Source organism: Setaria viridis, chromosome 4 (assembly GCF_005286985.2).
Source record: "Setaria viridis chromosome 4, Setaria_viridis_v4.0, whole genome shotgun sequence".
Taxonomy (NCBI): domain Eukaryota; kingdom Viridiplantae; phylum Streptophyta; class Magnoliopsida; order Poales; family Poaceae; genus Setaria; species Setaria viridis.
In genome coordinates this window covers 9,926,826-9,951,294 of record NC_048266.2, presented here as the reverse complement: position 1 = coordinate 9,951,294, position 24,469 = coordinate 9,926,826, and the positions used below count along the sequence as shown (strand labels likewise).

The window sequence follows — 24,469 nt, the reverse complement described above, 5'->3', positions numbered from 1 at the left end:
GTCCTTTCAAAACACAGTTATTATTTCCAAAAAAAATCAAATAGGTATAAAACCTGCTGGAGCAAGATAAAATTTTTCATGTTCCAAATCACCCTAGTGCTAAGCCGTAGGGAAATCGAGTGAACTTGGGGTAACACGTCAATTTTGTGAAAAAAAATCCGGTGTTTTATAGCACAGAACATTCATCATTTTCTAGTATATGTATCTGTTTTCTGCTGATGATTTGTAGCATTTTTTCCTGCCGACTTGTGATTAATGACGATAGTAGATAGCATTGACGTTGTTGAACGCCATTCAGTCTACTTTCAGAACGAAGTCGAAAGGAATGCAACGGAGTCGTTGCACCGACTGTTCTGAATTTCATGTAGCTGAAATGGGCAGCCTAACGGCCGAGCAAATATAATTTCCCCACTATCTGAAGTCGCATGAGCTTCCCATTCGATCTCCCGTTTCCTCGTGGCTAGGCATGCTTTCCAGGAGACAGACAATTCCTCACCCGTCGTGCGCACCAAGCCAATTGGTTCGGCTAAATATAGTTTTTTATTCTCCGAAAGGTAACTAATCTTCTTATTAGGCTGGAATGAAAAAGACAAAAAAGAAATACAATCTTGCACGACTTGCTATTATTCCACGGGGATATGCTTAGAGAAAATATATAAATAGAAAAAGGGTTTATATTATCCTGTAGAGGAAAAAAATGTTTATTAAATTTGCTTCAGGTGCTTACGGAGTACTATAACATGCAGGTGTTAATGACGTTTCAGCATGTTCTCCATTGAAGCACTCTGCCTAAACACCTTGAATTTCTCTCCTTGACCCAAAGTTGAACATTTCCCAACCCTAACAGCAAACAAAAGGAACATTTTCTATTTCGGTTGAAATTTGTTTGAGTTGCCCATGCATTTTTAAGTAAATTTAAATTTTTAAGTGGTTCTCTATTTTTTTAAATGAGGTTGGCATGGCTACAATCTCTATCTCCATCTACTCCATCCATCCAAAATTAGTATTCATTTTAGTTTTTCTGGATACATAGCTTTTGCTACGTATCTAGACATACATATATCTAGGTATATAGTAAAAGCTATGTATTTAGAAAAACCAAAACCGATAATAATTTGAGACGGAGGGAGTATGTTTTATAATTTCTCAACAAACATTTAGTGTGTTTTATTTTGGTCATAAGGTCTACCGATTATGGCCAAGACACGGACCTGGATGTACCTTCGAGTAGAGTAATTTTAGCAGTGCTCTTATGTTCTCTTAAAAGTTGTACAAGAATCACAAATCAAGAAAAAAAAATTTAATGTAGTCTTGCATATATAGTTCAGCTGTATTCCGAAGTTCTTTCATCACGAAGCACACTGCACTTGTTTGTTGGTATCTTTATTTTTCGTAAAGCATCATTAAGTACTTCTGGAATATGTATGTATGGAAAGACGACCTTGTAGCAAGGCTTTATGAAAGACCTGTTTGATGGGCAAAGCCAAAGCGTACACACAGCTCTTTGCTAGTATTGCTCAAACAGCGATGCATGGTGCCTTTTTCCCAGTTGGGCTCAGTGTAGAATCCGGAAAGGCGTTCGCAACTGGGGGACCGAAGTTGTTGATAATTGCTAGAAGGTCTCAGAGAAGTACTTTTCCGTTCATTGCACTGTACACGTACGTTGGACAACAAAAAGAAGTTTGAAAAGAAGCCAAAGGCAAAGTTTCAGGTTCAGGACCTGCAGCCGGTGCCTGTCAACGATGCGAGCCCAAGTCCACTCGTGTGCACATCGTCCACCTGTTCAGACATTAGTGTCCCTTGCAACAGGAGCATCTAGCTCACTAGCACTGCAGTGTAGTAAAATTGACCGTGTGCTTGGAACGAAACGATGATTATTGACTCAAGAAAGAGACCTCTTCCGAATCATGGAAAAAAGATTATGAGGGAATTTTGGCGCGTAAGCTAATAATTGGGTCGTCGTCAAAGTTCACCAAACTTTATTTGGCATTTATATTTAATTAACGAGTTAGTACGATAAATACTGGGGCCTTGTTTAGTTATTAATTTGGAAGTGGCAAAATTGGCATTTTGCCATAAATACGTAACTGTAGCGTTTCGTTTGTATTTGTGAATTATTGTCCAAATATTAACTAATTAGGCTCAAAAGATTCGTCTCGTAAAGTACAACAAAACTGTTCAATTAATTTTTTATTTCATCTACATTTAGTTCTCCATGCATGTACCGTAAGTTTGATGTGATGGGGAATCTCTTTTTGCATAGTGTCAAAGTTGGAAGTTTGGAGCGAACTAAACATACCCTGGAACTTCGTTCGCGCTGCCACATATCCAAGCGTCAACTTGCTCCTCGAGGTCAAGGGCCCAGAAACGCATGGCTCATTTGCTTGCCCAACTTCTGCTACATTTATTGTTTCAGGAAAAAAAAATCGTGGGCACACCATGCCTGGTGGCTGGTACTGGTAGGTCGTCATGCTCGAAGTGCACGAAACACAGGGGTGCGACGTACGTAGCCCGGCCGGTTCAGTCAGCGGTGTCGCCGGGACGCCGGGTCGTCGTCGCCGGCGACGATTATCTAGCGTGCTGCGTGCGTGTGCATGCATACATCCGGTGCGGTGGCGCCATACCGCCGCACGTCGTCGTGCGCGTCTCCCAGTCTCGGCCCGTACGCAATCTCCCCAGCTCGAAGGTGGGGCCCACCGACGGTGACGAAACGCTGACGTATGCCGGACGAGCTAAGGCAGCTAGCTAGTAGCCCTCTGCTAGGCGCCAAAATCCCGAACCCCGAGGCCGGCTGCAACAAACCGCGTCATCGGCTGGTGTAATTGTGTAAAATTGTGTTGACGAACGGCCACAGCCACGCACGCATACGTGGCCGCGCAGCGCACGAACGCGCTCGTGCGGTGTCGGCGGCCGGAGACGCTGACCGGCGGGCCACCGCGCGCTCGTCACCGTGGGACGTGGGCACCGCGCCACCGTCACTGGTTAACGAGGGTGGGGACGCGGGGAATATATGTGCTGTGATCTCCTGCCGGGTTTTGCGCCCAAAAACAAAGGTGTCGCTGCCGCCTTCTCCTTTGGCCACACCCACACCCTCCCACAGACCCGGCAACCGGCAAAGCAGACTCACACTCGGCTCAGCTCACTAGCTGAGTAGGCGAGTAGCTGACTGCTGCTCCATTCGAGCGTCAACTGGAGCTCATCACTAACTAATCTGTCGCACGATGAAATAGGGCAGTAATGCAGTATGCATATAAACATCTTGTAAGAATTCTACTCCTTCAGTTCCAAATTGCAGATCATTTTAATTATTTTAGACTTATAGATATGTGGAACGGAGGGAGTATTTGTCAGCACTGCGTGGCAACATACAGCGCCTTTTCGTGGAGACGCGTCTCCACCGTCCAATTTCACCCATCTGCTGAATGCTGATCCAGGTTGTGGTCCTTGCCGAGCACCACCCTTTTCCTTCTCCGTTTTCTTCTCGTAGCCACACTAGCTGCACGAGGAACGCAGGCATGGATGGCCGGCCGGGCACTGCCGCTTCACTCCCGTCGCGCGCTGGTGTGAAGAATTGACCATGGAAGGCTACGAGACTTTTCCACGCCGGCCAAACCAGCCTCAGCATCCGAGGCATGCAGCGTCAAGTGTCAACCGTCCACCTGCAGCAGCGGCCCGGTCCGGTCCTGGCGAGCTGCCTAACCTCCATGCCTCAAGTACTTCTCACTACTGTACTACTCCCAGCACCCTACTGGGCACACCCTTTTCTGGATCAAAAACAAAATGATGTCCTCCCTTTTGACTCTCCACGCATGACAACACGCACAAAAGGACCAACTCCACACATGCGCCACACTACTGTATCTACCACGCATCACTCCAGTTCCCATCGTCTTCCAAAAAAAAAAATCCAATTGCCATATACTACTGCACTGCATCATGCATGCCTTGCAACCCTCAGAATCTCACGTTCTACTATGCATCTCTAGGGTCCATGATAGTTGGATAGGCCAGGGCAGGCAGAAAGTACAGGATGAACCACATAGAAATGTAGCAGACTAGCAGTACGGTTCTACGAGTACAATACCATTCCTTCTTTTGGGAGTAACAAAAGAACAAAGGCGAGAGCGATCAGATCAACCACTCCTTTAGCCGCTTGCGCAGCTTTTCGAGCTCCAGGACGCGGTTTGGTCTGTTCATCCGAAAGCATCCCGGTTCACATCTATCCGCCGCGCCGCTGCCGGAGGACTCGGCCAACGAAGCGCTTAGTTGGCCGCCACCACCACCACTTGAGACTTTTTTTTGCTTGCTACACACTGATGAGGAGAACTGACTCAACACTGGTGCTAAACTAGAGATCGGGAAGGAATGTGGGGAGGAGCCCATGCATGCCATGTATTCAAAACCCATCCTCCCTTGTCCTCAACGATGGATGCCATGCGCCCATGCGTTCCATTCCTTTTCCTCCTCGCCGCACGCAAGCAAACAGATGGCTGCGAATTATTGAGCTCGAGCGCCGCGTACTCGTAGCGTGAGTGAGTGGAGTTAAATGTGACCGTTAGGATGCAGAGGAAAACCGCGTGGTCGAGTGGGAATTGGGAATGTTTTATGATCCACAAGGGAGTACGTTGAACCATTTCTTGCATTTCTTGTGAAATTTAGGCGCCACAAGTAAAAACCATTGATCCTAAATAATTTGATGCCTAGACTTTAACATCGTTGTGGTTGTATCAAGGCTAATCTGGTTGTTAAGTAACCCGCAACTCAACATTTAACCGTATTAGTTGAGACAAAAACCAAAACCACACGCATTGCTTAATTTGAAATATTAAATTTAAATATTTAGAAATAGTTTTTTGCACGCAATGTTATGCTACTAAACTATTCAAACTGAACAGCAATTTTATAGTATGTATAACACTTTTTAGTTGAAGCGTTCTATTTTAAAATAAAACGGTAGTCAAAGTTTCGCCTACTAAACCATCTTAATGTCCTAAAATACTAATGTTTAAGATAAGCGGAAGTAACTGAAAAAAGTTCAGAAAGTAATTTTCTTACACATATTCCAAACTCCACTGCAAGGAAGAAAACAAATATCATGCCTAAAATCCGAATTGTGGCAACAAGGTATCCGCGAAAGAGTGGCATTCTATAATCGACATGATTCTGGCAATGCTACTTGATCGTTGTCATGTAAGACAACTGAATATTTGAGTTATTTGTTGAGATAAAAACGCCTGCATTGCTTTGAAGTCTTAGATTTAAATATTTAGAAAATTTGTACACCCCCTTATCACAAATATAAGTAGTTCTACATTTATGCTAAGTGGAATTTTTGAGCTTTAGCAATCATCAGTAGCTAAAAATCAAAATGTTTTTTTCAACGCAGTGTTGACTCGCCTAGGTTATTCATCATGGAAAGCAATTTCATCATAATATATAAATATAATTGGTAATCAAGTTTCGTCTTATAGATCATGTGCATCAATGTCCTATTTTTTAGAAAATGGAATTATCAATGTCCTAATTAAGCTACTCACATTTGCGACATGCTCAAGTGGCGAAAAAAGGTTGAAAAGGTAAATTTCCCAACACATCCAAAAACTCCACTCCGGAGAACAGAACAAAAATATCATGTGCCTAGCTAAAATGTGAATTGTGGCGACAAGCCATCCACCGCGACAGGAAACCAGACTACCGGGGTACACGACGACCAGATAGGTAGTTCTAGGTTTATGCTAAGTGAAACTCTTTGAGCTTTAACCATCATCAATATCTAAAATCAAAATAGTTTTTTTTCAATACAGTGTTGATGCGACTAGGGTAATTCATCTGAAAAGCAATGTCATCATAACATATAAATCGGTAATCAAAGTTTCATCTTATACTCCCTCCGTTCACTACTAGAATCCTAAGAATAATCGAGCACACTTAAACTGTTGGCTATACCGTCGGCAACTTCCCATCGGCGACTCTTGGTTGGGCATTCAACCAATTGCCAAGGGCCTGTTGGCCACTTTGTTAGTGACGGTGAATATGCCTGACCGTTCACCATCGGTCACATGCTGACCACGCTACTGAAGCAGACCCTCATCAAAATAGTTTGCCGACTGGTGATTACCCTTGGCCAGTCGCTATTTTTATTTAAAATGTTTTTTACTTTCCTCTTTATTTTAATATATTTGGTTACGAAAATATTTTAATTCTGGTGTGTCCATGTTCTGACATTGTTTTGTGTCAGTTCTGCAAACGTTACAAACCAATTGCATTATATTCTATGTTTTTATTTATTTCATATAGCACAGAGTTTAATGCAGAATTAAGAAGGAAGATGTGTAAAGACTCATATTAATTTGATTCCTCGTTACAAGGCTGTATATATTGAATAGAACAAGAATTACATGGGTTACAAGTAAAATAAGCATACATTATTCTCAGGCTACCTATGTATTTTACAGAAAACGTAAGAAAATGTGAATCCATCATATTTTGTCTTCTTGTCTTGGTCGATCCTTCACTCATTTTCAGTAATCCTTGATGGCACAAAATTTTGATCCCATTTGAGGCAGCAGATCTATAAATCCAAAAGATATGCAAACAGATTAGAATCCGGGATCAAAAATTGTTTGTAGAATAACGTACGTAATAACAAAAGCTTCCAAATTAGGAATATATCAGGGCAATGATCTCTCTGGAAAAATGAAGAATCAAGGTAAAGAACAAGCCTAAAAATGGATTAGTACTCCCATACGGCTGTCAATGGTGAATTGGTGATGGTAGGTTTCGATCTACAAACCTTTGTCCCCTTGCGAGTTGCGACACACCGCGGCATGGTGACTAGCAGCAGGGCACCATCTTGCCGTGGGAACGGAGATGGCTCATCTTCTGACGGCTGCAGGGGGGCGGCAACCTACTCCGCCATGCATCGTGATGGGCGTCAGATTTGGCAAGGGTTGCAACATCAGGACCTGCAAAGAACCTTCAGAATAAGTTACGAATCCTATATTTGAGTTGGAACTGGATCACGAACATACCATGGAGCCACGATCTTGGATGAGGACGAGAGAAGAAGAGAAGGATCTGAGACGGCAAGGGTTATTGTGTAGGTTAATATATACTCGGTCATCCAATCACGAATCACTGCGATGTGGCCGGTTACATGATCTGACGATCCTCGGTGGTATAATCACAACATGGGAGTGGGACCGATTCGAAAAAAGCGTGGGACTAAAAATCAGGAAAAAGTAAGGACTGGCAGTTATAGCAAATATTTTGCAAATGTTGCGCCGATGGTGGTTCTTAGACCCGTCGGCCATTCCGTAGCTTGCCGACTGTGCCAAGAAGCCTATCGGTCACTTCTGTAGGTTGGCGACTGTGCCAAAAAAAAAATATCAGGCACTTAAATCACCGTTGGCCATTTGTACAATAGCCGGTTGGGAATATAAAGGCGCTCGGCAATTGTCGGCTTTACCAACGGGCGGTCGGTCAGATATAATAACTCCCGGGTAAATGTAGGATTCTAGTAGTGGTTTTAAATTGTAGGTTATTTTAGCTTTTCTAGATGCATAAATATTATTATGCATCTAGATATACAACTAAAATGATCTACAATTTGGAATGGAAGAAGTAGATCTCACTTTCACCTCACCAAACCCCCTCGCTCATCTATCGAGACGAGACGCCTCCCAGGCGTGCATGTGTCACGAGCCCCCTAACGACCTCGACAGCGAACCAGGTTAACTGCGAGGCACTTGTGATTTGCTAAGCGGCGGCAGGCAGGGCAGCAGGACAACGATGAGATGGAAAACAACCGAGGAACTGTTTGGCGAAAGGGAAACGCTGGCTCTCCCTGCTCTGCCGCCTCGCCATCGCGCGCTGCTCCGGCCGGCAGCGACGCGGCGGTGGTGGTTGCGGTGGCGCCGTCGGGGCTCCGACACTCCTACGACTGTGTACCGCGCAGCATGCAGAGACGAATGCTGAAAAGGTTTGTTTCGTGATTTATTTTTATTTTTTTTGACTTGTCATCATCAATCGCAACGAGCCTGCATCGCAGGAGGGTTGGTAGGTGGGTTCGGTCGTTAATTTGTTTCCTTCACGGCGGTCACGTCGTCATTTACCTTTGATTGACTTTGTTCTTAGCCATAGTTCTGGGCTTGGAAAATGACCGCGCATATGCATGTCGTAACTTGCAAGATTCTGGCTAGTCTCCCATGCATGTTTTGGCCGCTTCTTTAATTCGTGGTCGTCGAGAGTAGTAGATATACTACTGACGGCAGGGAATACGTAGGCGGTGCGGATTAACGAACAAAGCTAGTAATCAACGTGGACTGATCGGCCGAGCACACGGACGAAAAGCACCATCATGCGGATACAATACAGCTAGCGGAAACAATCCAATTCCACACGTTTCCAATTCGTCTCGTGCGTGTTCTTCCCTCGCTCGCTTGCTTGACGCAGCCGCCCGTCCGTCCGTCATAATAAACAACACGAGACGACCGTGTAAGCAACAGCACGAGCAAAAAACGAGCCAACGAGCAGAGCAACAATACTGAGACGAAGAGTTTTTTTTTTCCAAAAAAAAAGAGCAAATCGAAAGCAGTATCAGGTATCATCATTTTGCTGCCTGGGTAATCAAGTTCAAACTGGAATAGAAAACGGGTACCGCAGCCGCTGAAAGCGTGTGTTGGTTGCCCGAAAACGCTAATGTGCGTGTGCTGCCAAATTAGTATCTGTACTGGGGCTAGTCGTACGTGTTTAGTGGCTGTGCCATTAACATAAGCTAGGCAGCGGTTGAGCCTGCAGGGGCCAAGAAGCTTCGGAAAGGGATTCCATTCCGTTCGCGGCACGACGCTTATCGCATTGGGCTGGGTTCGCTCGGTCGTACAACAAACATGGGGGGAGGAGGAACCCTGGACGCGGGCCTACCCTACCCACCTACTCGCACCAACCCAACGCATCATGTCACCCGTCCAGAGGAGCCCGGCCGGCCGGTACATGCACGGCATCAAGCAGCAACATGCTCGGTAGCCTTCAGGCTTCAGGCGCCGGGCGAGGAAGCGAGCGCCGAGCAGGAGGGGGAGAGGGGATCGCGCGCGCCGGGCGGCCGGAGCGCCGTCGCCATCCGGCACCGCGCGCGCGAGCGAGCGAGCGCGATCGTCCCGCGTCCTTGTCTGTACGCGCGGGTCCGTCCGGCCGGCCACAGTAGCCTAGCCGAAGCCGCGCGAGAGCGCCCGCTCGCTTTGCCTTTGCGCGGTGGCCCGGCGGCTTGGTTAGTTTGACAAAAATATCTCCGCGCGTCGCGACTCGCGCCACTACCCTACTGCTGCCTGCTGCCTAGCAGGGACCAAGTGGCACGCCCGTAATTATCTATTCTTTGTGCTGTACATAAAAAACGGCACTGTACCGTACGCGGTCACCAATAATGTTTACACTAGCGGGGAAAAGTACCAAAAGATATCATGGAAATGACCGATAACTAAATTTTGTCAAAGGTTATATACTACGGGAAAAGTGCCAAAGAGATCATGGAAATAACTGATAACTAAATTTTATCAAAGGTTTTTTGTTGGCACAATGCAAGTAGCACCTAACACTCTAAATTTAGTGTGCGATACATAAAAAGTTGCATATGGTTTAATTTACCACCGAAAAATGTAGTTAATTTGTTTGGGAATTGGTTAGAGCGTGTAGTCTCACTTATGCATCTCTAAATTTGAGTAGGGCAAGTGATACACGATGAGCTATATGGTTGAGCAGGACAATATCAGCCAACACTATCATTTCTGCTCGGTACCATACATTAGATATACTTCTGAACTGAACGAGAACGTCTAGACAAAAATGAAGTTGGTTTGCCGCACTTTCAAAAACGACAGTCATGGAAATCTGTCAAGTTGAGTATTGTAATAATGAATGGTTTAGTGCAGAGGTTGAAATAAAAACTTCCTATATATTTCAAAAAATCCAACGTGAAAAATCTAAAATGGTGGAGAAACGAGTAATAGAAATTCTGAACATAGTATTTCCTTTTTCCTTTTCCTGTTGCGATCAGCAGCATTGCCGAACATTCCGTACGTGGACCTGCTGGCTGCCCCCCACCCCCGCTCTATTCCTGGCTGCTCCAACTCCAACCCCAGCCGTTTGACGTCGCCTTTTTTTCCCCGGGAATAATAGCTTTTTATTCGGTCAATCGATCGATCACCCCCGTGGCCCATTCCCAAATCCCAGCCTTCCTTTCCTCCCGCCTTCCTCCCTCATCCATCACCACGGGTTACTCACGCTTCCCCTGACTCCCATAGACCATAGTCCCATGCCTTGTTTCCCCCTGCCATTTTTCTATTCCCGCGCCCCCACGGCCATGGACCCCCAACCGCCAAGTCACCTAACCTCTCCCCTCCCCTCCAACTCTAACGCGGCGGAGCTCGCTCCATCGCTCGCTTACATATAAGGGCCGCGGCGCCCCCCGCAGACTGGACAGCCCACCACACTCCACTCTCTCCCCCCTCCCTCCCGCCCGCCCCCGATTCCCACCGCCGAACAACCGACGGGTGCCGCCGCTGCTACCTGCTACGAACGCGCACGTACCACCAACCTCGATCGACCGATAGATTGATCGATCCTACTGCCTACGTGCACTGCTCCGACGAGCCAGCGGTCTCGCCGTCCCGGCCGGGCACTGCAGCCGCCGGCCGGATCGGAGGCTGACCGACAGTGCATGCCAAGTTCTGCCGGGTGGGCACAGCAGTAACATTCTCGAGGCACGGAGATGAGGATCGCGAGGACCGGCGCCACGGCGGCGGGGCTGTGGCTCCGGCCGGGGCGGCTCGCGGAGGTTCTTCTCGCCGTGGTGGTCCTCTTCGCGTCGGCGGCGCTGTCCATGGCGAGCGGCGCCGAGTCGCCAGCGGCGGCTGCGGCCGGGCCGGCGTCGTCGTCGGTGCGGCACGACTACGAGGACGCGCTGCACAAGAGCCTGCTCTACTTCGAGGCGCAGCGGTCGGGGCGGCTGCCGCACGGCCAGCGCGTGGCGTGGCGCGACCACTCCGGCCTCACCGACGGCCTCGAGCAAGGAGTACGTTCAATTCTTTTGCTGCCTAGCTACTACACGCCGATCACGACGACGGTGTCTGACGGTGCTTGCTGGATCTCGATCGCTGTGTGGATGTGAGCAGGTGGATTTGGTGGGCGGGTACTACGACGCCGGCGACCACGTCAAGTTCGGCCTGCCCATGGCCTTCACCGTCACCATGCTCTCCTGGAGCCTCCTCGAGTACGGCGCCGACGTCGCCGACGCCGGCGAGCTCGCCCACGCGCTCGAGTCCATCAAGTGGGGCACCGACTACTTCATCAAGGCGCACACCAAGCCACACGAGCTCTGGGCAGAGGTACGTAACTAACTATTTTTACTACCGAACATAATAATCACTCCATTAACCAACTAATCCGTAGTTACCAAACTGGTCATTGCTAATAAACAATCAGGATAAAACTGGGGTCAGAGTCAGACCGATCGACCAACATGCATCTTGGTTGGCAAAGCAGAGAAAGAATTATAATAAAAATCCAAAGAAAAAAAAAGGAGTCGAGCGAGGGAACATTTGTTAGGTGGCGCTAGCTGCTAGCTGACAAGCTGCGGTTCGAGACGCGCAATCTCACACGCTCCTGTCGCTCCATCATTGCGCTTTCACATGGGGATTAGCTAGCAACTGTGTGTTCTTTTTTCCGATGGGTTTTCGGCGGCTCTGACCCTGACAATGCATCCAGGTGGGCGACGGCGACACGGACCACTACTGCTGGCAGCGGCCGGAGGACATGACGACGTCGCGGCAGGCCTACAAGGTCGACCGCGAGCGCCCCGGCTCCGACGTCGCCGGCGAGACCGCCGCCGCCATGGCCGCCGCCTCCATGGTCTTCCGGGACCACAACCCGCACTACGCCAGCCTCCTCCTGCACCACGCCCTCCAGGTAATTAACCACTGATGGTGATGATTATGACAGTAACTTTTTATTAAAATAATTACCGCCGCTGCTAATGATGATCTCGATTGGTTACCGCGCGCGTCATGCCCAGCTAGCTCCCTGATTGGCTCAGAACTGACCAGTGCTAGCTAGGTGTGGAATCTGACGTCGCGCCGCTGGCCGGCCGGTCGGAGCCGCACGATTTTCTCCTTCTCCTCCTGCCCTCGTTCACACGCGTGCCGTGTCGCCCCGCGCCGCCCGGTACCGGCGCACGTGCCGGCTTGTCAACGGGTCAAGGGGGTGTTTTGAAAATTCGAACCCCTATACGTACGAAAACCTCCTGTCGGTCCAGAGAGGCCGCCATGTGGGCCCCCACGGGGGGTGAGATTTCCTGAACGAACGAGAGGCAGGCAGGAAGCACGTAGCATGTTACTATCAGGGTTAGGTGACGAGAGAGAGATAGAGAACCCATTAGCAAGGGGCGCTTAACGTAACCACCACATTCCGTCACGTTGTCGTCGATGTCGTTACAACGATGCAGCGATGATGATGGATGATCATCGATCGATGGATCGGTCGATCATGGCGTACAGGGCAGGGCAGGCAGATCGAGCTAGCTAGGCAAGAGGAAGGAATATTAGTTATTTGGGGTTGGTGTTGGTTGGATTATTAGTGCTCGTGTGAACAGCGATTAGTACTGATCGTCCCCCCCCAGCTCAGCTCTCATCATGGATCATGCTAATAAGTTGCTAACCTGGTGTACGGTGTACTTTTTTTTTTGCAGCTGTTCGAGTTCGCCGACACGTACCGTGGCAAGTACGACAGCAGCATCGCGGAGGTGAAGAGCTACTACGCCTCCGTCAGCGGGTACCACGACGAGCTCCTCTGGGCGGCGCTCTGGCTCCACCGCGCCACCGGCCGCGCCGAGTTCCTCGACTACGTCGTCGACAACGCCCACGACTTCGGAGGCACCGGATGGGCCATCACCGAGTTCAGCTGGGACGTCAAGTACGCCGGCGTCCAGATCCTCGCTGCCAGGGTACGTCTAGAGATCATCGGTTGTAACTTTTCAAGTGCAAGGCAAGTGATCGATGTCTAACGGAAGCATTATTGTTCGATGTTCCAGCTGCTACTGAATGGGGAGCACTCGCCGCGGCACAGGGAGACGCTGGAGAGGTACAGGGCCAAGGCGGAGCACTACGTGTGCGCGTGCATGGGCCGGAACGCGGCCGGCGGCGCGGAAGCCAACGTGGAGCGGAGCCCCGGCGGGATGCTGTACGTGCGGCAGTGGAACAACATGCAGTACGTGACCAGCGCGGCGTTCCTGCTGTCCGCCTACTCGGGCTACCTCTCCTCCTCGTCCTCCGGCGGAGAGTCCGTGGCGTCGTGCGCGGGCGGCGGCACGGCGAGCGCCGGCGAGGTGTTCGCGGCGGCGCGGTCGCAGGTGGACTACGTGCTGGGGAGCAACCCGCGCGGGATGAGCTACCTGGTCGGGTACGGCGCCCGGTTCCCCGCCCGGGTGCACCACCGCGCCGCCTCCATCGTGCCCTACAAGCACAGCAAGGAGTTCATCGGCTGCGCGCAGGGGTTCGACGACTGGTTCGTCCGCAAGGGCGCCAACCCCAACGTCGTCGTCGGCGCCATCGTCGGCGGGCCCGACCGCCGCGACCGCTTCCGGGATCACCGGGAGAACTACATGCAGACGGAGGCCTGCACCTACAACACGGCGCCCATGGTCGGCATGTTCGCCATGCTCAACAGGCTGGGCCGGGCCGAATCGGCGGCGGCCGCGGCGGTGCAACCGCAGCAGCAGCCGGCGAGCAGTAGTCCTGCCGCGGACCGAAGTGTAAATAGATAGGGATACAGAGGGGGGCTTGTACAATTTTTCCCCTATTCTTTTGTTCATTCTTTCTCTCTACTAGAGGTGGAGCCAAAGTGAAGGCGCTCTTCACAGGAAAATTATTTGTATACGAGGAAAAAAAAAAGAGATAGGAGGAGGGGTTTGGCAAAACAAATGTAAATTCCCTCCCCGTAAATATCAGAGGAAAAAAAGAATAACGTGTTAGTTAATTGAAATTCCAGTGGGTATGGGCTCACTTTGCCTCTCAAATCATTTCAGCTCGTGCACGCAATGATCGTAGAATCTGGTAAAGGGCAGCTAACAACTTCAGCACAGCGCAGCTCCAGCACTCTAATATTCTTCAGGGTACTAAAAAATATTTTTCCCTAAAAAAAAGCAATGTAATGCCCTGCAGAGTACTGAATATATATCATGGCGAAATGCCTGAAGTGCGTTGCGCTTTTTTTACTCTGACGATGCAAAGGAGAGCTCTTTAGTCGAGCTGCAAAAGTCTGCAGGAGAATGGCGTGTTCGGTGTACTGAAAGTGGCCGTCCTTGGACCAGAGTCTATGACGAGCATTTCACTTTTTTTATTTCAACCCTCCCTTTGTCTCTACTTAAATGGAGATCTCCATGCCCCTCCGTATGGAAAAGGATAATGCCATGCGATTCAGGAAAAGACAAACACCGACAGCCGATCAAGTGGCCGTGGGCATTTTTTTTTCCTCCCCGGGCCTAGTCCAGCAGAGTTTCAGCATGCTGCGTGAGCCGTCAAAATGGCGAGGAGATAAACAAATTGTTGTCATGTTGTCCCACTGCTGTTCGGACAAAATAGCTCTCCAACTTGAGGATCTCACCAAAGCAGCTTTTCACCCAGGAGAACCACAGTGCCACTTCGCCTGCCAAGCCTCAAATCTCGATATCCATCCAATTGCACACTGTATTTTAGGTGTGCCAGTACGGTAGATGCGTCGCATGGTAGATCGTGTGCGCTGCCAGTGATGTGTTACTGACGTGATGACGTCGGTACGCCTTAATTATAAATTAGTCTACTCCCTTTTATTTCAAATTATAAATTAGTTTAACTTTATTCTGAGTTAAAATTATTCAGGTTTTGCAAAATAAATATATCAAGATTTTCAGCATCAAGCTAAAATACTATTAAAATAAATTTCATGGTTTATCTAGTATAACTAGTTTGACATTTGTAGATATTTGTGTATTTTTCTATAAATTTGATCAAAACTAAGGCCCCATTTGGGAGGACTTATTTCAACTTTGGCTTCACCTGTTTTGCGCAAAACAAGACACTGTAGCGTGAAGCAAGTTTGGTAAGTCAAGACTTAAATGAACTAGAAGCCAGGTGAAGCCACTATTTTTAGCTTTATTGGTGAAGCCATTTTGGAAGAAGCCCTCCCAAATGAGCCCTTAAAAAAGCTTGACTTGAAACAAAACTAAATTCATTTATAATTTAAAACGAAGTATAATACATGCCACCTATACTAATCAGCGCAAGAGCCACCAACAGCAGCAACCAATTCCAACCTTTCAAGAAAAAAGAAGCAACCAATTCAGATGAGTCACACAACGCTGCAAACCAGAAGAGAGAACATCAATCGAAAATTGAAATTGTTAACTGACATGGGTACAGCCATACAACATACTGCTAAGAGTTCATAACTCATCTGGGCCTTTCATAAATAATGCCATTTTCGTTTGTCCGCCTGCTAGCCCGGCCCAATTATCTGCCAGCGCCATGTGAGCCCAAACTATGCTGAGCCTAATAACCTCTGCGAGTCTCGAACAATGGCAACCAAAACGTGAAGCTGGCAACCTCTGCACGTGGCATCAACAATCCAGGATATGGTATCTGAATGAGAATCATGGTGCGCAAACAGGATAAAAAATGAAGTGAAACAACACATCAAATCATAGCCTGATAAACGCAAGCTAAGAACGATCGTCCCAGATCCACAAAATCCCAAAGGCAGGGACAACAGGACCATAAACAAGCAGGCGAGATCATTAAACAATAGAGACCATAGATTACCTATATATTTCTATAAACAACTCTAGAGTCCCAGCGACCTGTGAACACAATGTTCATGCAATCACCCGACTCCCACTACGTCGCAATCTCTAGCAACCGATACGGAATATGCTCCGCTCCTCCAATAACTGAAACTGATATGACAAACAGGGCGTGTGGCCAGGCAAGAATACAAGTTCATGGATACCAATCAGCATTAGTATCTTGGTGGCGCTGGTGGCAACCGGTTCGGCGTGCGTCGGCTGCCGGAGTTGGCACCTGCGCTCACATCCCCATTCTCATAGCGCCGGCTGCGACCATCAGCGCTTCTCGACCTTGATTCGCTGTTTGAGCTTGCAGCAGGAGGCCCGTTGGATGCAGAATCGAAGGCAGACCTCCAGTCCTCACCTGAGCGGCTGGGTGTTCGAGGGCTCTCTGCAAATGATAATTTGGGATGTGTTACTAAATGATCCACATCAGGTTGGGAGACCGTATTCTAAATTGCTATTTAATCAAAGTCTTGCATGTACAGCATGTGCCACAATATTGCCCAATGTATCAAATGATAAGCGGGCGATCATAGATCATAGACTATCCAAAGGATCTATTTGGTTTAGCAAAAATATGTCCTAATCACCAACTTTGGCCATAAGCATTATTTAACTAAATAAGGTTTTGAGTTACATTGATTTAGCTTGTCTAAGCTGATTTCTTAAACATTGGCTATAATACAGTTACAAGTCTAGTAAAACATCAGCACTACGGATAGGACAGAAGGTAGACTAATACCACCTTATTAAGTGATAATCCCGCTAATTTGCTATGTTTTGCCAGGAATCATGAGAAAATGTGTTACCTAGCATCAAAGTTACCACCTACCAGACAGTATATTATCTATAATTCTTATTAAGCACTGAATCATAGTTGCCAATAGTCGTTACAAAGATAGATGAGGAAGAAACTTAGGATATTGCGCCTGCTGTTGTTAGCTTACCAGCTTCAGAGGTGTCATTAGAATAAGAGGAAACAGATGCCCTGTTGTCATGGATACTGAGTTGACGAGTAAGTTTTGACAGGAGAGATGATTGTTTTTGGTACTTCTCCCTTCTGCGCTTAGCATTATGGTCTTCTTGGAGAAGCTCTTCAATCTTAGCATTGCTTTGCCCACTGGTAGAGAAATGAATGAAATTACCAAAACTATTCAAAATGTACTAAAAATAAGCATAAACCATACTGAATATATGGTAACCATCCTTCATTAGAAATAATGACCAAAGAGGGAAGAAACATCTCAATTACTGAGTTTTATTCAGTATGGAACCATGTCCACATAAAGGAATTAAAAAAAACATACAGTCTAGAATCCAGATAATAGGTCTAGGAGATAGTGTACTGCTTTGTTCAAGTGTATGTCAGCATTATTTCCTTGAATGGCATATTACCGAAATATTTGTTATTCTAAATGAAACGTTGGATTATGAAGCTATTTTGCATAAACATTCTGCTAAGTGCTGATCCCCGGATGATGACGAAATGGAAAATGTGCATACTACCTCAGGTCAAAGCTTGAATTTTTTTGCGTTAGCAATCGAGTACAACTCTGACCAGTATTAGAATAATATTTACTTTTAAAATTAAAATCATTTATGGGATGCGAAAGTACTTTTCAACAAAAAAAATATATCTATGCATGGCTCTTCTGCTTCAAAATTAAATATCTTATAACTGACAGTGAAAGTTTTAAAAGATTGACTAAGTATTTGGGACCAGAGGGAGTATTAATGTACAGAACATCAACCTTATTGAGCTGTATAGCTGGTTAAGCATGTCTTCCTTTGCTTTCTCCACTTGGCAAAGCACAATAGCCTAATAAGCAAATTAAAACAATAAAAAATTAGAAACAAATAACAAGGTCATATAGATTGATTAATGCTAGAATATGAACCTTTGGAACATTTGCTGCCAGACTATTCAAAACAGCCTCAACATAGCCACGAACTTCTTGAGACATCCATCTAAGTTCTTCTTCAGGATCAGCAGGTCTCCGTGCCATAGTATCCTTCGAAAAGTGTATCATCAGGTGTTAGTTTGTTTAAATGGTCAAGGGAACATGTATTGACCCTTACAAAGCATATTGACAAGGGAACCTCAATGCATGAGACAATCCTAATAAATGCAATCCAACCATGTATAATCTAAAACTTACCAAGGAGCCATCCGAATGGCTTTGCCTCATTGAACCACCCTCAGTATTTGGACCCTTGAAAGAACCCCCTTTGCTCTGAATAACAGCTTTGATCTTATTAACCCACTCAACCTTGTCAGACATGCTCTCAGCCTTTAACACAACAGCACTGTGAGCTGAAAAATTTAAAACCAACCAATTATGCATGCATATATTAAAAAAAGAACCATTAAGTAAATACTCCCTCCGTCCCAAATTAAGTCGTTTTGGGTCTTCTAGGTTCATACCTTTTACAAAGCATCTAACATAATATATATCTAGGTGCATAGCAAGCCCTATGAATCTAAAAAAGCCAAAACAACATAATTTGGGACGGAGGGAGTATCATGTTGTGACATTCAAAAGGGTGTCAACCTTTGAGGACTGTTTTGTAAGCAACCCTGTTAGTTATCTTAAACACAAGGCTTGGGGTTTTTTCTGGTCCATTTGCCTTTTTTGAATCCTTTGAACTTTTAGAAGGTTCTTCCTCCTCTACCTCCTCAAGGTTGCACTCCTGCAAAAGAATACAGCTTGCCACATTAGAAAGTTGATAAAGCAGACCATCTTACAATTTTTCTGGTTACATCAAGTCATGTTTTGCAAGGTCAGTATATCTTTCTACTAGGGCCCAGCCAACAGGGGGAAAAAATCGTTGAAGTGATAATGCAAAAATTATGTAACCATATACCAGCGTCACAGAGTAAATAACACAAAGTATAAATGAAAAGGTTATGCACACCTCAAGAGTGATGACACCACGAAAATGTCTCTCCTCCTGTTTCTTTGTGTACCCAAGCTGATATAGAAAAAAAAACATGCAGTGAATACAGCCACGCCCACAGATCAAACAAGTACCATGAAGTACAATAATCAACAACAAGCACTAAGGAAAAATCGAAAAAACAAAAGGACATCCTCATAACAGATCATTAATTCAAAAACAATTCAGGAGAACTGATTAACCTTTCCACTCTTCTCATTAAGGACGAACCACCTTTTGCTCCACCCATTAGTTTTTGCGCTTTTCTTTAAGAGGTAACCTGCAGAGGAAAAGAAAAACATGCTTATAGCTTTATTTGTTAAATCAGTCAAAATGTATCCACCACCATGAACATAAAGTCCATGTTAGATGCTGCCAAGTGGTTGAGGTAGTTCTTCAAGATAATTCTTGTGATGGTGTCCATGTCAATCCAATGGACAAATAGGTAGGGCCTCAAAAATATTAAATTTAGTAAGTGCATACCGCAAAGATGCAGCTGATTTGTGATGGGGAATATTAAATTTAGATCTTATATTTATTTTCTTGTTAGTACAATGTTGGCTTGCAAAAGCATAATATTTGATAATGTATTTCTGTGACCTAACTTAAGCATAGAAAGATTTTGAGTATCATACCTGCAGTAATTTCACCAGCAGGTCCAGCAACCTGCAAATTTGATCCTTCTTTTGTGTCTTTATCTTGCTGGCCAGATTTGTCTTTCATTGATTTTAAGCTTCCACCACCTTGCTCAGAGTCTGTTTGGGGACTGGAGGCCTATAATAAACAATTTATGTCAACCACCATAGCCAACATGTACTATAAGTCAACAAAGCCAATATGAAATATAGACCTCTAACAATCCAAAGATCTTATATTATTAAAAGATAGCATTTATAAAAAAAAAAGGTGTGCAACCCAGCATCATACCCTCTTCGACATTGACTGTTCAGCCTCTTGTGTTTTCTTAGAAGATCGATTTTTTAACTCATCCTCACGACGCTGCCTTTCCATTCTGCCAATTTCAGACAAAAAAAAAGGAAGGCCAAGGGTCAGTATTCAGCAATCTCATCATGAAACTAGGCATTGCTGGAGCTAAATAATGGACAGTTTAGTTTACAACAGAATTGCAATTCAGTACATTTAAACATAGAGAATATGTATGCTTGATAAATCATGGAAACTCCAACCAAGAGGAAAGGATAGCCACAACTCAAAACCTTTAGTTGTGTATTTCCTTCAGTATTCATGTGTGATGTGGTGACTGATACAGAAGCTGTCTGAAAGTGCAAATATGATGTGTACTACCTCAGCCCGAAGCCAATTCAATTTAACCAAAATCCAGTCATGTCAGGCTCATAGTGGTAAAGGAGGTGACAAGTGAAAGAACGTAATAATTCTGTCAAGTTACAAGCATAGAACATTGAACAATGAGAAAGAAACAATAATCAACAACTAGAGACAAATTACAACCATTTAATTACTGACCTTCTTTGAACTAAGCGGATGAAATGTTGAGGAGGAACAAAGGCACGCTCCATATCAACAAGTGCCACAACCATCTTCTTGGCATCATTTTTGAAGCTCTCCAATGCATTTGATGCTATTGCAACAACCTTGACCACCAAACAACAAAAGAGAGTTTACAACAAATGACCAAAAAGGTCAAAACACAACACCAACGATAAAAAAAAGAGAGGAAAACTACTCGATTGACAGAAAAGTGATACCTCACGCTTGAATGGAGGATACCTTCCAAGTCCTGGTGTGGCATTTGCGGAAGCATTGATTATGTCTAACAATACACGATGAACCTAATGTAATAAAAAATTAGTTTTCTGTGGAAGGAGGCAGATAGAAATATATAGTGTTAATTCACTATGTGTGTAACACAAAGAACTTCATAACCATACAAAGACATGATGACAAAGACCATGCAAAACAGGGATGACATAAGTACCATGTGGGAAACACTCAGTACTCCATAGAACAAATCCTAACTGGACATGCAGAACTTCCTCTAGTAAATAGAAATAACATGCCTCTGCAGCTAGTAACTAATAGTTAAGTACCTAGTACATGAAATTCAACCTCAATTTCAAACTCGAACCAGGTAGACAAGCACAGACAAAAACAAGAAATAAATGTCAATCAATGAAATGAAGAATTAAAATTTAATTTACTGTTGGTTTTTATCATTGGGCCTAGAAGGGTGGCCATGGCAGTGCCATAGAGCACAATAAAATATTAGGGTGAGTATAATTGCAATGTATGTCGAAACATGTTGTGACCAGTAAAAAACCATAGCCATAACAAAAAAAAAGACAAATTATTTTCTTCACTGCTTGTCTTCTTAGGGGTAGGTAGAACAAAAGTTAGTATGTACGAAGCTAACACAAAGTAGTGATGGCTTCTTTTTTATTGATTGAGTGGGACGTACCTCTTCAACACATAATCGTGATGGCTCCTTAGCCATTTCCAGTACTATTTTTATTAAGGATCTCAATCCTTTCTCTGGAGATATCAAATATGGTTGATAACCATCGGCTTCCAAGACAATCTAGTGGATCAAGAGAAATCTGTTTAAGTAGCTAGCAGTCCACCAAAGCACATTGTAAAAGTTGAAACTGATCTTACCCTTTTGACATTGTTGAGATCAAAATGTCTGTCCAATGGTAGCTGTTTAATCCTATCTGGAAATTTGCCTTCAAAACTTGCAACAATTTTCCAACCAGATCCCTTTTACATGAAAAAACAGTATACTAACCTCATTATCAACTATTCATTTTAAGGAGGCATAATCAAATCTTTAGTGTAAGTTCATTACTAACCTCACCAGATGTTATATGAGCAAGAAATTTATCCTCGAATTCCCGGCACAGCTCCAAAGCAACCGCCCGGGTTCCTTCAGGACTTTGTACCATGGATTCTCCCAGTCTTGCTAGTTCATCTTGAACCATCTGAGATTTACCCTGAAGGCTGAAATTGTAGCACAAGCAAGCAGATGTAACTTTAGCACCAGATCATGCATACAGGTGAATTAACATCAGTTCAAGACCGAACTCATCTACCACGATACACCATCATGAACATCCAAGAGTTAGATAGCAGATGCAATGGTTACTGAAGAACAAGACATAATTCTTACCCACTTAATAGGTTGGGAAGCCGTACTTTCATTCTTTTGCGTATCTGCTTTGCAATGGTGTCAACCAAAGCAAGTCTACCTAGCTTATTCTGAGGAGCACCAGTCAAGATGCTTTTCAGAGTTTCAGCTTCAGCTCGCCAAGCTGTTTCCAGCGAGTTTTCAGACCCAACCGATTGCGCTGACGCAATTGCAACAGATTGTCCTATTAGAGCAACCCACTCAATGTCAGGAAGGTTTTTTGGGCCCTTGTTTGACAGTAGGGCCTGAACACAAGCTATAGTTTTTGCATCTCCATTTGCTTGATCAACTTTGCTTATAACACCAACAGTTCTTGTCCCTACAGTTACAATGAATGGAAATACACACTCAATACAATAAAATGGTGTTGGAAATACTGACAGTATTTTCAGACAAGAGACAGACCATCTGAATCAATATCCTTGGCCAGCCTCAGAGCTCGAGATGATGCAACATCAGCAGCTTGCATTGCAGGTATCACAACAAGCAGTATCGCATCATTGTGCCCAGCATACTCATTGATCTAATGTAAACAAAACAATCAGCAATTTGCTACAGATAGTAAGAAAGTTAGCGGCCTTAAAGAACTAGACGTGTGATCTCCCTAGAGTAGATGTGCATGAATAGTTCAGAAGCTACAAGGAAAATGAAATAAGCTACAGAGGAATGAAAGATATGTTCTAAAGGTCCACAATATAAAATATGTAGCATGTGCTTCATGATTAAATGATCTGATCAAAGTTCATTGCTGATATTACTGCATGACCAGTTATGTAGCGTGTACCATTCTACCTAACCTCTAAGCATTTATGTACAGGAAAAGTAGTTTAGAAGTAATTCAAATACCTACCACAGAATCATCAACAGCTCGCTGGTCTATCCCAGGTAAATCAATCAGCTTTAATGGGGGAGCTGAAGATAAACAAGGAAGTAATGTGAGGGATTTATAAAGCAGCACAACAAAATAAAAGGTAAACTAAACAAACCAGAATTATAACAGAAATTATGAATAGGGTTCACCAAGATATCAAACATAGATAAGAAATGGACTACTCGCAAACAATTCTCCTGTTAATTTGTTTCCACAGCACAGTGTGCAAACAGAACATACAGTGCCACAAACATAAATACCTTAGCCCAAAGTTGTTTCATCATTTTTTTCCATTACCACAAGTACAATACAATCATCACAGCACGTACTGAACACAATGTTCTGTATAATGCTACTGAAGCGAATGGGGAAACAGTTAAAGGTTTGTCAAAACGATTATACTACTCGCAACCGCAGACAGACCTGTACTCGTCCGCAGCTTGAGGTAAATCTCATCACCGCGGCCCCTCCCTGATCCACCAGATGCCCCCTTGCTGAGTCTGTCCTGAAGGGAATGCCGGAGGGCACCTGCAGCACAACAGAACGAAACAGGAAATGTCAGGTTCAAGATCAGGTGTAGTCCCAAGCTCACAAAACTTGTCAATTGATGCAGAAAGCATAGCCGCGAGATCCAACTCACTTGCCGTAACCTGCTGCGACTTGCTGTCGATCTGGAGCACGATGGACTTGCTGCTGAGCCCCGGCTCCCTCTGCAGGTCCACCACTATCGGCGCCCGCGTTGCCCCGTTCTCCCCTGTCGGCTGCACGGCACACCACCACCAGCACCACCCAAATCCAGTAAAAAAAACTCAGATACCACAAAGAGCGAAGAGGAGGGGAGAGGGAGCTGAGCTGCTAGGCTAGGAGCTCACCAGGACCGGGTGACCGATGAGGCTGTTCAGCACGGCCGACTTGCCTGCTCCCTGCACGAGCAGACGGATCGGAAAACAGATCAGATCGGAGCACACGAGCAGCCGGAGCAGATCGCGAGGGGTTTCGGAGGAGGCGCGGGGCCGTGGCGGCGGCAGCGGCTGATACTTACGACGTTGCCGAGGGCGACGGCGTTGAGGAAGGTGGTGGGGCGGCGCGGCGCGGCCTCGTCGGAGGGGTCGTCGTCGGCGAGGAGCGATGCCGCCTGGCGCATCGACTCGGAGAGCTCCGACAGCTCCTCTATGGCCTCCATGGTCGGCGGTCTCTCGGGCGGCGTCGGCGGCCGGGGCAGATCTCGAGGGATCAGGAGCTGCGGGCCTGCGGCGGCGGAGACCGAGCCCTGAGCTGCCCTGGCCTGACGCGGATTTGAAACCTACACGGGGACGGGATGGGACTCGGGAGAGACGTGGGGGTGGTGGATTTGGGCGAGGGACAGAGACAGAGAGAGATGTGGGAACGGAGGACGGGAACAGCAGCAGCGGAGCCGTTTGCTTGCTTGGCTGCGAAGGTGCACAACTTTTCGGAGAGCGGTGGGGCTTCGAAGGTTGGGCTTGGGCCCCTGCCTCGGCCCTCAAAGCAATTCGAAATATTTTGGGGACTGGGCCGTCTGGCATGGGCTCGCGGAGCAGTATTTGCCGAGTTATAGTTAAGGCGGGTTTGAATCTTGGGTAAAGTTTAGCGCTTATCATTATCACATTGA

At 46.0% G+C, this 24,469-nt stretch overlaps 2 protein-coding genes and 1 long non-coding RNA gene across 3 annotated transcripts; 1 reads left to right on the top strand and 2 right to left on the bottom strand.

Annotated features, from left to right (window-relative positions):
• Positions 1-6,363: 6,363 nt before the first annotated feature.
• LOC117851264 (uncharacterized) lies at positions 6,364-7,390 on the bottom strand. The gene is made up of 3 exons (XR_004639510.2): positions 7,032-7,390; positions 6,794-6,965; positions 6,364-6,571 (listed from the first exon to the last, which is right to left on the bottom strand). It is a non-coding gene; the product is annotated as an uncharacterized lncRNA (long non-coding RNA).
• A 3,097-nt stretch (positions 7,391-10,487) lies between these two features.
• On the top strand, positions 10,488-14,028 carry LOC117852170 (endoglucanase 16). The gene is made up of 5 exons (XM_034734149.2): positions 10,488-11,065; positions 11,166-11,378; positions 11,758-11,958; positions 12,737-12,991; positions 13,079-14,028. The coding sequence occupies exons 1-5, from the start codon at positions 10,763-10,765 to the stop codon at positions 13,808-13,810; spliced, it is 1,704 nt and encodes a 567-aa protein (XP_034590040.1). The 5' UTR covers positions 10,488-10,762; the 3' UTR covers positions 13,811-14,028.
• Positions 14,029-15,699: 1,671 nt separating this feature from the next.
• On the bottom strand, positions 15,700-24,204 carry LOC117852169 (dynamin-2A). Its single transcript, XM_034734148.2, has 22 exons — positions 23,882-24,204; positions 23,712-23,762; positions 23,480-23,600; positions 23,263-23,367; positions 22,819-22,880; positions 22,374-22,491; positions 21,951-22,287; positions 21,634-21,781; positions 21,440-21,541; positions 21,243-21,362; positions 20,533-20,616; positions 20,291-20,418; positions 19,733-19,817; positions 19,441-19,579; positions 19,009-19,085; positions 18,785-18,841; positions 18,421-18,559; positions 18,028-18,182; positions 17,767-17,880; positions 17,620-17,687; positions 16,816-16,988; positions 15,700-16,256 (listed from the first exon to the last, which is right to left on the bottom strand). Exons 1-22 carry the CDS (start codon positions 24,020-24,022, stop codon positions 16,039-16,041), a joined length of 2,742 nt encoding a protein of 913 aa, XP_034590039.1. The 5' UTR covers positions 24,023-24,204; the 3' UTR covers positions 15,700-16,038.
• Positions 24,205-24,469: the final 265 nt, after the last annotated feature.